Here is a 13,007-nt window from a genome sequence, read left to right as displayed (position 1 = left end):
ACAGTAGAGGATTGCATGGGAAGTCTGACTGTGCCATTAAATAAATCAACAGTGTGGCCTTGTACGGAAAGCTATGTGAATCATCCCTTATCAAAAAGGCTATTTGCAGAATTAGAAGGTGCTTAGAGTAAGCTGTGGGAATACGGAAAATTTTTTGAGCTTGTTGATAGATATAAAAGTTTGAAATTATTCAACTCAGGATCTAGGGATTACATAATTATCAAAATAAAGAGTGTCACAGAGTACCTGACTAGTCTCAGTATTAGAAGAAAGCATATTAAAAAAATGTTGGACATTCTTCTGAAACAGTAAAACAGACTGTGGCCCTCATGGTCACAGGCTATAGTAGGACCCAGGAGCTTTGAATGGCATGGATGAAGCTGAACATGAATATGGATGAGAAGACAAAGCCATAGCTATTGAAACAATTACCAATTGTGCAATGTAAAACTGGAGGAGTGAAGCTCTCAGGAGTTTACAAACAAAATGAACATATAACAGATGGGCCTCAGTGTCCTGCAGAAAATAACCATGCCAATTGAGAGGATTTCAGGAAAATACTAAGTCTGCTGTGAATAATACTATTTTATGGGTATGTTTCCATGGGACTTGAACAAAACCTGATTATTTTTTTTTTTAACCCATGAGAAATTCTATTATTTAAATATTTGTTTCATCCTGATTTACAATGGAAAAAAAAAAATACTAGTTTTCTCTGAAGTAAAAAAGTTCTAAAAAAACCCTGCATCCCAGGCATAGTGAAGTCCTTAATTTCAGCATTTTCATCCAAATCACGTTTACTACGACACCTACAAAACAAAATGCTTTATGTCAATATTAAAAGCACCTTCCTGTGTTGATACAATTTCTTGTGGAAGATGTAGTTTGGATATGGGTTGTCTCTGTTGCTCTATGTAAACTGGTGTTTACATTTCCTACAACTAACTATCATGTGATATTGAAAGTATTGTTTTATTTTATTTTTTACAATTTAAAGTTGACAAAGATCATTAAAGTCAGGATTTTCATTCAAAAAGAAAGAAATATATATTTTTTTTGCAGAAATTATTTTTTTTCCTCAAGAAACTATTTTGTTAGCACATTTCATGCCTTTCCTGTTAGTTAAATGTCACATTTCAACCAGACTGCCAAGAAGCTTTTCTATAACAAAGCATCCTTCGTGTGAGAGCAATAGCAAACCCTGGGGACCATTACTTGATGACATGACAAAGGTCAAAAATGAGGAGGGGGAGTAAATAATGTTAAATGGGACTTAGCCAAATCCTGGGATGCAATTTTTGAGAAAGTAATTAAGCATTGCCATTGTTAAGTCACTACAATAGAAAATAGGAAATGAGCAGGGCTAGCAAAGAACTGCAGTGACAAAGGCAGATTTCTTTAGTCACCTTTACAACAGAACATGAGGTTTCAGCAAGATGAAAGTAATACAATGAAGCTATCAGGAGCTCAGGAAGACCTAATATGGGTTTGTCTAGATGTGTCATCAAACAGAAGCATTCCCATCAAAGATCTGCCCAAGATAAGGACATATTGCACTAATATTTAATGAATAAGAACAGATCTGCTTATCTAGGACAGCAACATGTTTATCAAGGCACAATAATAAACTAAGAAAGAAGTTGGAATTCTGTGCTATTTCAAGAAAGGCTGATTACTGGATTTTTCTTTTAGTGGAGAGGGCGTAGTCAGAAAATTTAAGCTTATGATGTGTTGAGTTAAAGGCAAAACAGTTTTCTCACAGGACTAAATTTGTACCAAATGTATTTTAAGGCTGCAAGTGCCATAGAGGAGAGAGAAAGAGGAGGAGAGGAGAGGAGAGGAGAGGAGAGGAGAGGAGAGGAGAGGGGAGGGGATGAGAGGAAGAGAGGGGAGGAGAGGAAAGGAGAGGAGAGGAGAGGAGAGGAGAGGAGAGGAGAGGAGAGGAGAGGAGAGGAGAGGAGAGGAGAGGAGAGGAGAGGAGAGGAGAGGAGAGGAGAGGAGAGGAGAGGAGAGGAGAGGAGAGGAGAGGAGAGGAGAGGAGAGGAGAGGAGAGGAGAGGAGAGGAGAGGAGAGGAGAGGAGAGGAGAGGAGAGGAGAGGAGAGGAGAGATTCTGGGAGAAGCTGCACAGCCTAATGACAAGCACATGCTTTCAATGTGATCTTTTTCCCCTGGTTGTTTGTAGTCTTTCTAGGCAGGGAATGGAAGAACTGGGGGAAAAAGAAGGGTTCGGCACATCACCAGAATCTCCCTGGCAAGGCTGCCATGAAGGTAGATATCTGGCCAGGCAAGGCAGGACTGCACAAGATACATGCAAGCAGCCCCTGACTTGAGTACTGTCCCCTCTGTATACAGACAGAACTTGGAAATCCCTGGAAGCATGACCAGGGTCCTTCTGAATTATTCTGCCAGATGATAAAGTCCTCAGGCTATGAGGTGTCTGTAACTGTAACAGTTAATAACACCGTTGATCTCAACTTAGTCAGGGTATCTGCGTGTTACAATGATTCATCTACACACCAGTATTCTGCTCAGAGATGCACAGTTGTGCAGTTCCCAGTGGTTTTTTCTGAGTTTCTGAAGGACAAGAAGACTGTGGAATAATTCTCAAGAAATCAGAGATTAAAAAGGCACTATTCATTCAAATGTAAATTAAAGATAAATTGCATATCTTAGCAAATGCAAAATCTTAAGTGTAAGATTCCGGGAGACAACAGTGCTGGTATTGCCAGTCTGCTCCTTAAGCCAAACAGACTAAATAAAAGGCAATTTGGTTGTGAACTTCACATTACACTTTATTTCCACTCAATACTTCTGTTCAAAGTGCTTGGAAATGGGCAGAGATACATCTGTTTCGCACCGAGTTGGTCTGTGACTATTTCTTTACTTCCTAACTGGTTTCATTTCCAAACATAATTTCTAAAATAAAGCACAAGTACTGTTAAGAATCAAATAATCTGCACCAACTTAGTTCTTCCAGGTGGGTGCTGCTACCTCCCTGAGATCCTGGACAGGCTATGTAAGCCTCTGGCAGCAATTTTACCTAATGTGTTAAAGCCAGGCATAGAAAATCACAGGCAGCTGTAAAACATTTCAAAGGGTAAACCAAACCTTTGTATTTACTATATATACTTTTTAAACAAAGCTTTTACATTTTAGTTTCTTTGCTTTATATGCATGAATCAGGATAATTTTCCTTTGCAGATTTGCCTTATGAGCAAGCCAGGAGGTCAGCATGGACAAGTCATACCCACTCCAGTCCTCAGTCAAAAGGTAAAACACATCTGCATACATCTAGCCTGTGGGCCTGGTGGACATCTGTTGTGACCTGGGTAGACTCTGAAGTGAACTGATGGGAGCTACCTCAGCATTCAGCTCTGGAGGGTTTTTACATGTGCCTTGGCTGGAAAGCCTGTTAGCTGTGAACAGGCAGTACTGGGTGGGAGTCACAGGACTCTTCCTTGAACTCAGGCTTCATTAGGTCCTTGACTCTATTGCTGTAAATCTAAATCCTATTGTGACCATCACTGAGGAGTGAGCAGCAGGAGACCCAGGCCTGTGATCTATCACGTTTGGTGACGATCTTCTAAACTGGAAAAATAACTGCATGGGTTTTTTCATTTTCAGCTGCTCAGCCATCATCCTCAACAGTTCCCAAAACAGAAGACCAGCGTCCTCAGTTAGGTGGGTGTCATTTTGTTTCAATTACATCTGTGTTGACAGTATTTGTTGAACATGCTGAGGACAGATATCACCTACCAACCAAAAGCAAACTGCAACATCTGATTCAGACCACTAATGAGAGATCCCCAGCTGGTAACCACCAAATCCCTAGATGTATATGAGTTGGCTCTACATCTGGATCTGAAATTAAACATTACTAAAAGCAATTTTCAATGGCCATGGGAGCCTTAATGTCAATTGCAACCTTGAAGAGTGAAAATGCTGTTAAACAAAGTACCTGTATACAGTTTAGGTACAAAGGTGGAAGGTAAGGATGTCACTTACACTCCACAGTAGTTGAAATGCTAACAGTTGGAAAATGGGCATGGGCAAAGAAAGAAAAATGCATACAGAAATCTATCCAAATTTGGCTCCCGAAATTAGACAGGAAAATGAGAAGGATTTGTAACCTATTGGGAAATTGAGGAGAAAGTAGAAGTTTATGAGTTTATAGACTAGTGGTTTTGCTACATGGGTGCATTTTGTGTTTGCAGAGTACATAATCCATGGGGTAGGACCTAAATTGTTACCGTGAATTAGACTGTGTTTTGGACAGCTAGAAAGCACTACAGAGATTCTGAGTCAGTTATTAATTTTGTTAACAGCAAAAGGATTGAAATAGGAAATAAAAGAGATTTGGAGAGTATCATTAGCTCAGAAGACTGAACCTGTGTTAATCACATGGATTTCAAATCATTATTCTGTTTTTTGTTATAGCTAAATATGACAGTGTATAATGGTGTCTCATTAACTCATATGCATGCTATCTGGGAAGTATTATACTGCTTTTTGCCCAAATAGCATTTTATCTAGTCTGGCCTTCCAAACATGAGAATCTTTCAAGAAATATACTGATAATGTCTGTAGGTCCTTATGGCCATTTAATGGTTGTGTGTGAGCTGCACAGGTTATTTAAACATATAAGGAATGTAACCTGATTGTCTGCTTGGCTGTAACACTGGTGGCTGTTTGGAATAGCTGCCCAGAGATGAGGCAGCCCAGTGACAGGGTTGTTTGGCAAGGGGCAAGGGGCGAGCGCCACGGGGCTGTGCTTGCAGCCCATCACTTTGGCTTTTGTACTTCTGCCACAGCCTTCCCTTTTTCCTGTTGTACTTCAATTTAGGCCAAAATAAGTTTTCATTTCTGGAGGGAATTCCAGGAGGAAAACATTGAGATGCTACAGGCATTATGTGGCTGGCACAGGATCTTCTGAAAACCCTACATGCAAGGTTAATACAGGGGATCCCCCACTGGACTCCAGTGGCTAAGAACAGACCCAGCCACATTGCCTGGGTTCAGCCATGCACTCTCAGCCCTCTTTTGGAGGCATTTTTGCCACAGAGTAAGCAGTGCTTGGGGAAAACAAATATGACCTCACAAGAAGAGAGGGTGTTGTCCTTTTCAGAGGAGACTCACTCCTGTGCCCGTGGGCCCTGGCACACTACAAGGGTCAATAGTAGTAAAGAGTGCCAGTGTGTATGTGTGCTTTATTAAGTAGGAATCAGGATACTCTGGGGGCAGATTTACAGCTTTTCTGAATATATGCTTGTGCATACTAATACAGTACAAAAAGCAAATGTGTATCCTTGCAATTGTTCACTTGAACACCCGATTTTAAGGAAAAACGCCAATATTGCAGTGCAGAGAAAGGAACCCCTTTCCCCAGTGTTAGACCTGCTATCCCATCAGGTGGCATACACTGCACCACTCAATGTTGAAAAACAATGCCTACAATGTCTTACATCATTGGTACATGAGTTAAAATCTTTCTTTCACAATTTTGTAGATCCATATCAGATTCTCGGACCGACCAGCAGCCGACTTGCAAATCCAGGTGAGAAGGGATTTTACTGAATTAGGAGGATTTCTTTTCACTGCTAGTGTCCCCACTTCAGCTTTAAGGCTAGTCTGGAAGGTGATGTGACTGAGTTTACAGCTCCTCAGTATGGCTCAATGTGAGCTGATGGTACCCAATGTGTTGCAGGATTAGGTTTCTAAATTACCCAAGAGTGGGACTGAGGTCACAAATTAAGAAACATAAGCTCATGTGTCTTAATGTAGGTGTCTGCATATGAGCGAGGTGTTTTATTTCCTATGATATTCATTGGAGATGTAGTGAATGTAGCCCTCTGTAGAGAGCTATTCAAATCACTCCAGTGTAGGTGGTTATATTCAGTCAGTCAAATACCTCTTTAAAGGTATTTAAAATCCTCATATCAATAGGAGTTCCCTTCAGTTGCCTAAATATTGGGATTTTGTTAAGTGCTATAATATATCGCATCTGGTCTCCAGGCTACTCCCCAGAAGGGCATGAGTGTTTTACCAATCTATGTCATTAGTGGCCCAGATTCTGTTAATTCACAATACAATGCCATACTGACCTTGACAAATACAGAATTTTGAGATGCATTACCTAGAACAGCAAAAATATATGGGGAAAAAACAGAAAAGCATAATCTATGTGCAAAGAATAATTGGGTTAAACACTTAAAAAATATTCTCCCACCTAAAGAAGGCAATGGGTAGCATTGTGGACAGGGGCTTGCAGTATATTTTAGCTAAAGATGAGGAACCTCTTCATGAGTTAATAACACTGATTGTGAACAGAGCAGATTTCACTGCTGCTGCTCTGAGCTTGCAGGACACACTGTGGCTATACACCACCATTATCAACATCATTATCTGCCACAATGGATTCACATTGTATGTGCCACTTCCTATTTCCCTTGCTTTAACAGTCACGGGTCCTGTGTTTCTTGTTCCACGTTACAGGTCTTTTCAACCCCCAGCAACAATTTTTCTTCTTACAGCTATTGTATGGCTTTTCAGGGCATGAAATTGCCAAAATACTGGTCCATTTTTTCACTGTATTCTAAGAGACATCAAGCACAGTTCTAGATTAGCTTTATTTCTCAACAGTTGTGTTTTTTTTTGTCATAGGAAAGCAATTAAATAAGCATTAAGAACACAATTATCCAAATGGCCCAAGGTGGTGGGTTTCCTGGTGACACTGATCTTAACTGGAAGTGGGGGCCTGCCTCCCTTTTAATTTGTTAACCCTGATTTTTGAAATTTTGTCAGTTGTCCATTTGGTAGTCTTCATTACTGTGGAAGACACTAACATGGTCTGGATTGGGATACCTTTGAACGTTTGGATATGGAATTCCTATACACCATCATTTGTGTGCTTTGACATGTTTTGTGTGTTTATAAATTGGTGGAATTACTCTCTCATTAAAAGGAAATTGACAGCAACCATTTATTTTCATAGGACTATATATTACATTTGGAAGGCAAGTGTTTATGTTAGAACATATGTTGGATTGCTTATTCAAAAATTTGTGTTTTGTCCAGTGCTGAACTGTTTATTGATTTTCTAAGGCTAATCCTCTTGTTATGTTTTGTGTATTAAAACTTGCATGCCTTGCTCATACCATAGATTCTTTTGTTTGTTTGTTTACTTAATGCATGTTAATGGAACAGAAGAAATTCATTAAGGGCGGTTTGGATAAATATCATTTAAATGAATATGGGTTTCAGTTGCAGTGAAGCATAAACTGCTAATGGATTTCAGATGCTACTCTAGCTTGGTATTATAATTTATTACTATAGGCTTTCTAAAGAAAAGCTTGTTTATTATACTCTATTTTTGGAAAAAAAAAAAGAGTAACCCAACCGATTCCTGGTCAGAGATGTACTTAGAAGTTAGCACATACTAGCTGGTTGGCAAATTCTGCTGACATTGTGCTTGTGAAACAGATTGCCTTACAAGCTGCTTCAGCTGTATTTTGCATCATTTCATTGCTGCTTTACTGAGAAATGCTAAGTTTTTAACATGAATATCAGTGGCAAGGCCCTTCAAAATCTACTTTCAATTGCCTAAAACAGTCAAATTTGTTTTCCTGTAATTCTGGACAACACACTTCTGCAAAGTTGACAGCAGACTAAGTATTTTCTTTTTAACATTAAATTGGCAGAAGAGGGAGAAAACCCCAACGTTTTAAGTCTTAACTTCAATAATAATTTAAACTCATTTGACACAGAATGATGACAAGAACATATTTTATGGACCTTTTCACTGTTTTTGCAAATGTCTTGCCCTATGGTTGTATGCAGTGCAACAGCAAGCTAATAAGTTTCCGTTCTGCATTTCCCCAAATGCTGAAGGGGAATGATATGGTTTGGCACAAATCCAGCTTTCTCTAAACTTCTCCATTTTATGTAGGCTTATTCCATAGCAGAGAACATTTAGTTGCAACATAATGCTGTGAGAACAAGCAAAATATTATGCAAGTGAAAGCTGTTTGTCCTGAACTTTAGAGATTAGTTTCCTAAATGAGCACTGTATTATTTCCCCATCAATTGTCTACACTGAATGACATTAGGTAACTATTAAATCTCCATGCAATGGCATTCTGCCATTCAGAAGAAGGAAAACATGACACATTACCATTATCTCTGCTCTTTAGGATTTCATGAGGCTGGGAAAATGGGACTAGTTAAGAGTAAGAAGCAGGAACAGACACTGCAACATTTCCTAATAGGGCCCTGTGTGAGATCCTGGAAGAACCGATGTCTTAACATTTTGAGTCACTACTCCTGACATTTCTATTTCGTCTCCCCCTGCAGGGAGTGGGCAGATACAGCTGTGGCAGTTCCTGCTGGAGCTCCTCTCAGACAGCTCCAACTCCAACTGCATCACCTGGGAGGGCACCAATGGGGAGTTCAAGATGACCGACCCCGACGAAGTGGCTCGACGCTGGGGGGAGCGGAAAAGCAAACCTAACATGAACTATGACAAACTCAGCCGTGCGCTGCGCTACTACTATGATAAAAATATTATGACTAAGGTTCATGGTAAGCGCTATGCCTACAAATTTGATTTCCATGGAATCGCTCAGGCTCTCCAGCCTCATCCCCCAGAGTCGTCCATGTACAAATACCCGTCAGATCTCCCCTACATGAGCTCCTATCACGCGCACCCTCAGAAGATGAACTTTGTAGCTCCCCACCCCCCTGCTTTGCCTGTAACATCATCCAGCTTTTTCGCTGCCCCTAATCCGTACTGGAATTCACCAACTGGAGGTATCTACCCCAACACCAGGCTGCCAGCTGCTCATATGCCTTCTCATCTTGGCACCTACTACTAAGTGGGGAAAAGAAGAAACGCCAGAAAAAGCAAACAAAGACACTTCTCGCTGGGATACAGTCCCTGATGAATTGCAATGAACTCTATTGGAGTACATGAATTAAAAGTGCCTAAAGAGACAAGTGAAGGTTTGGCTGGGAAAAAAACACATTAAAAAATAGATGTCAAAGACTCTTTGTAGTAGGATTTAAAGGAGATATTCAAGAAGTATTAAGATACTAAAATGTAATGTATATGGGCATCGACTCTGTGGACCAAACAATAGACTATTGTAGGTAAAAGCATGAAATGATAAGGAAAACCTACAAAAGTTAGTGGTCTTAAAAAGTTGACAAGCTTATGTGTAAAGTTTGATAACTTGCTAGTGCAAAACTGGGACTATACTACAGCAATATAAGGATAAGTCTATAGTGACCTAGCATACAGTATACGAGTCATTACAAAAGTGGGGGGAAGAAGGGAAAAAGAGAAAAAAAAACAGACAAAAAACCTACCTGTATTTAAAAAAACCCAAACAAAACATATCAACAAGAGACTGGTTTAGTGTGGAAGCTGATTTGGAATAGGACAGCATTGTTTTGGTTAAAATCAAATGCACATGCCGTTCAACAGTGTTATCAGCTACTCAAACTGTGAAGACAACCCAAACTTAGAGATTCCTTGACAGTATTACAGGAACCCTGAGCCAAACATTGGAAATGAGAATGTGCTGAAGGGCAAGTGTATGACTGTAGATCAGAGGCCTGCACCTGACAGAGGAAGCAGAAAGGAGAAAGAGGAAGACAAAGGTGGTGAGAATGGGAGAGAAGAAACTTCTTTACCAGTAGAAACTGAAAAGACTGAAAACTTAGTAGTGTTGGGACTGTGAAGAAACACTTGTTTGGACTTGTGAAACATATTGCTCAGTATCATATCTTTCCCAGTATTACAGGAGGAACAGACTTGATTTTATAGTAATAAAATAAAGTGGAGAAAGGGAAAAGCAGAAGAATTCAGAAATAAGATTATGCATCTCTTTAAAACAAAAACCAAAACCAAAACTGGAATTGTGTTTGGTATTTAAAAATTACCAGTTATAACCTCATCATTATTAAGGGAGTTTGTTTTCTATTGGTTAATCAAGAGACAACCCCTGACTGCCAAAATCAGAAATCATCTAAGTATTTTTGTTAGGCGGGCGCCAGTTTTTCTTTATCGAGTCGCGAACGCTGTGCGTTTGTCAGAATGAAGTATACAAGTCAATGTTATTTTTTCCTTTTTATATAATTATTATATAACTTATGCATTTATACACTACGAGTTGATCTCGGCCAACCAAAGACACAAAAAAGGGACAATCAAAATATTGTGGCCTTGAATTTTAACTCTGTATGCTTAATGTTTACATTATGAACATATTAGTACTTAGAATGCAGAATGTATGTAATAAAATAAGCTTGGCCTAGCATGGCAATTCAGATTGACACTGTACTTTGCATTTGCATTTTTAGTGCCTGACACGCCCATCAGATCTCCTACTCACTGCGTTAAAATATGCTAGGCATTTTGTTTTAAAACTGTTCTCTGAAATCTGGCAATCATGGAAATGTAGGACCAAATTGCAATGCTTAGCCTAAGTTCAAAGTGGACAGGTGCTGTGTATCTTGTTTTCCAGATGGTTCTACTGAAATATTTGCTGCCCTTCTTTAACAGTGCCTTGCCATTCTTGTCTTGAGCTTCTTTTGCCCAGAGATTGCAGCCATGCCCAATTCTTTGACAACTTCATGGCCAAGACTGAAAATGAAGTCTAAATGAAGCCTGTTCTTCCTTTAAGGAAGAATACTGACACCCAGAAATTATCTTTTGTTACCATCAGATTATGCAACATAATCTTAGCCTGAGGTGTACTTTTATGCTGCATCAAAAATTGGATGACTGTGCCCCCGTGCTATTAATACATACTATATTATTTTTAGTAAAGAAAGTGAATAATGAAGAACTTCCATTATTCCTCACTTTAGAATGAAGTGCTTGGTAGCCTGTTAATTTGTCATTGCAGTAAATCCTGGCTGTTTACAAAGGGCAGGATGTTTTCTTTCTGTTCTGGATTTAGAGGCTTCCCACATTGTACCCTGGGCCCCAAAACTACATCTGGTGCCTAATGGCATGACTCCATTTTTTTTTAAATACCAGCTGAAGAACTGGTCTGGAAAGTCAATACTGACATTTATGAGTGTCTCTCCACAGCAGGCAGTGTTTACTGCAGAGACCCCAGACAGCTCAGACCTCCAACTGTAGCCCTCTTTTTTTGCTGTTCTTTTGTCTCTTTTTCAGACAAAATGGGTGTGGTTTCAGGTTTTATAGCAAATGTTCCGCATATCCGTTTTGTGAAGCATTAATCAGCGCTGTGCAATGGGAGCCTACTTGCCAGACTCTCATGTTATGGGTGTCTTGGTGGCAGTTTATAAGCACAGGATTATATTACTGATGTTTGAGATTGAGCAGTGGCATCATGAACCTTGAGATTGTTTGGGGAATAAGCACTGTAAGTCTGTCCCTTTTAAAGAAAAACTCACGGAAAGCTTAGAAAAAATGAACTCTTGGAAAAGGTTAGTCACTCACTATTTTAGAAAGCTATAACAGGCACACCTACGTGCTGACTATAAGAATAATAGTTTGCCTTTCAGTGGAAATAAATCTACAGATGCTTGCTATCTACTTCATGTGTATTTCTAACTCAAAAAAACCCGGTAAGGGTATTGTTGAACCACCTTTTAATTAAACACTTAAAAATCCAGATAAAACAACCATCTTTGTTTAGGTTGGCAAGGACATGTCTGGAGGCCTCCAAAGCATCCCCAGTGCTCACAGAGTTGCCTGCAGGATTTCCAGATTGTGTTGCCTAGCTGCTATCGTGTGCAATGGGAACAACATCCTGATGTTAAAAGAAAGGATCCAAATCCTGGGACAGAGATGGAGTCATAGCAGATGGCGTGATGGAGATTTCTCATAATGAAAAGCAAAATTCCACAGGAGACCATGGGTAAGCTCACTGGCAAACCGGTCCAGGATACCCATCTTATAGCTACGCCTTTCCCCAGGACAAGCTCACAGCTTTCCAGGAGCCTTGGAAAACCTGGATTTTGCAAGCCTGAAGATGAAGAGGAGAATGAAGGATGGAGAGACCCTACTGCTGTTGCACTGGGATGGGTGGCTCTGCTAGTTGGGCCTTCCTACCCCAAGGGCAGCAGCCATCCCATGAGGTCTTCCTCATGGGAGGACAAGGTGTCCCAGGGCACTGGCAGAGGGCACTCTCTGCTGCGTACTCTGACGACTGGACCCTTGGTTCAGTCTCTGCTGCCCAATCTGGCTGTGGTACTGGGAGCCAGGAAAACTAGGGTAAGGTTCCCAGTTCAGACCATGACAAGGGATGGGCCTAGCACAGCCAAAATACTCAAGGAAGCTGAGCAACTCTGCTTCCATACCATGAGAGACATTCACTTGAGGCTCAGCCAGACCCCAAGACCTCAGCTGAGCATGCAGTCCGTTTGCCACTTAAGGACGACGTGGCCCTGATGAGTCCACATTTGTACAAGTTGGTCATGTTGATAACTTTGGCCTTTCGTTTAAATTAGGACTTCTTTTAAAGTCAGTTATCGGTCAAGCTTCATAGCTTATTACAGCACTCTGAGGACTGCTCTGAAAGAAGCAGCTTTATTTTTCCTGAAATGTAGAGATATACAATTGTGCTTACTTTTCACCAAGAAATACCCATCTGTCTGAGAAGCTACACTGTAATTAAGGGAAGTGATGGTGAGAGAAATTTTAAAAGTAACACTAGGAAGCTTGAATGTCACCGTTCTTCAAGATATTTCCCCTGATATTAAATTTCTCTTAGTGAGTATACAAAAAATGCTTTTGAAGGATGCATTTTGCAATACTTGTGAGTCTTAAGGGAAGATGGACAGAGGTTAGGATAGCACAGCACCAACTTAAGGAACTCCCTCATTCCCCTCACTTTCCACATTCAGAAAAGTCTCTGTTGGGTACCTCAAATGCCACATACTTTTTAAACTTCACACAGAAACAAGGCAATCATCAGTGATTTAGACTTTCTTCTGCAAATTATTCTTGCTCAGACTGTTTCTTACACTAACT

At 40.2% G+C, this 13,007-nt stretch overlaps 1 protein-coding gene across 4 annotated transcripts in view; it reads left to right on the top strand.

The window, feature by feature from the left end:
- The window catches only part of ERG (ETS transcription factor ERG), a 63,548-nt gene extending 53,215 nt beyond the window's left edge, over positions 1-10,333 (top strand). For all 4 annotated transcript variants that reach the window (XM_051641241.1, XM_051641233.1, XM_051641227.1 and 1 more), the window contains 4 exons: positions 3,203-3,271; positions 3,626-3,682; positions 5,508-5,555; positions 8,351-10,333. In XM_051641241.1, the coding sequence (XP_051497201.1) occupies positions 3,203-3,271; positions 3,626-3,682; positions 5,508-5,555; positions 8,351-8,871 (695 nt within the window). In that variant the 3' untranslated portion in view covers positions 8,872-10,333. The remainder of the gene's footprint in view (positions 1-3,202; positions 3,272-3,625; positions 3,683-5,507; positions 5,556-8,350) is intronic.
- The last annotated feature ends 2,674 nt before the right edge of the window (positions 10,334-13,007 follow it).

Source organism: Apus apus, chromosome 1 (genome assembly GCF_020740795.1).
Source record: "Apus apus isolate bApuApu2 chromosome 1, bApuApu2.pri.cur, whole genome shotgun sequence".
Taxonomy (NCBI): Eukaryota; Metazoa; Chordata; class Aves; order Apodiformes; family Apodidae; genus Apus; species Apus apus.
The sequence above is the reverse complement of the archived record's forward strand: the minus strand, read 5'-3'. Positions and strand labels throughout refer to the sequence as shown.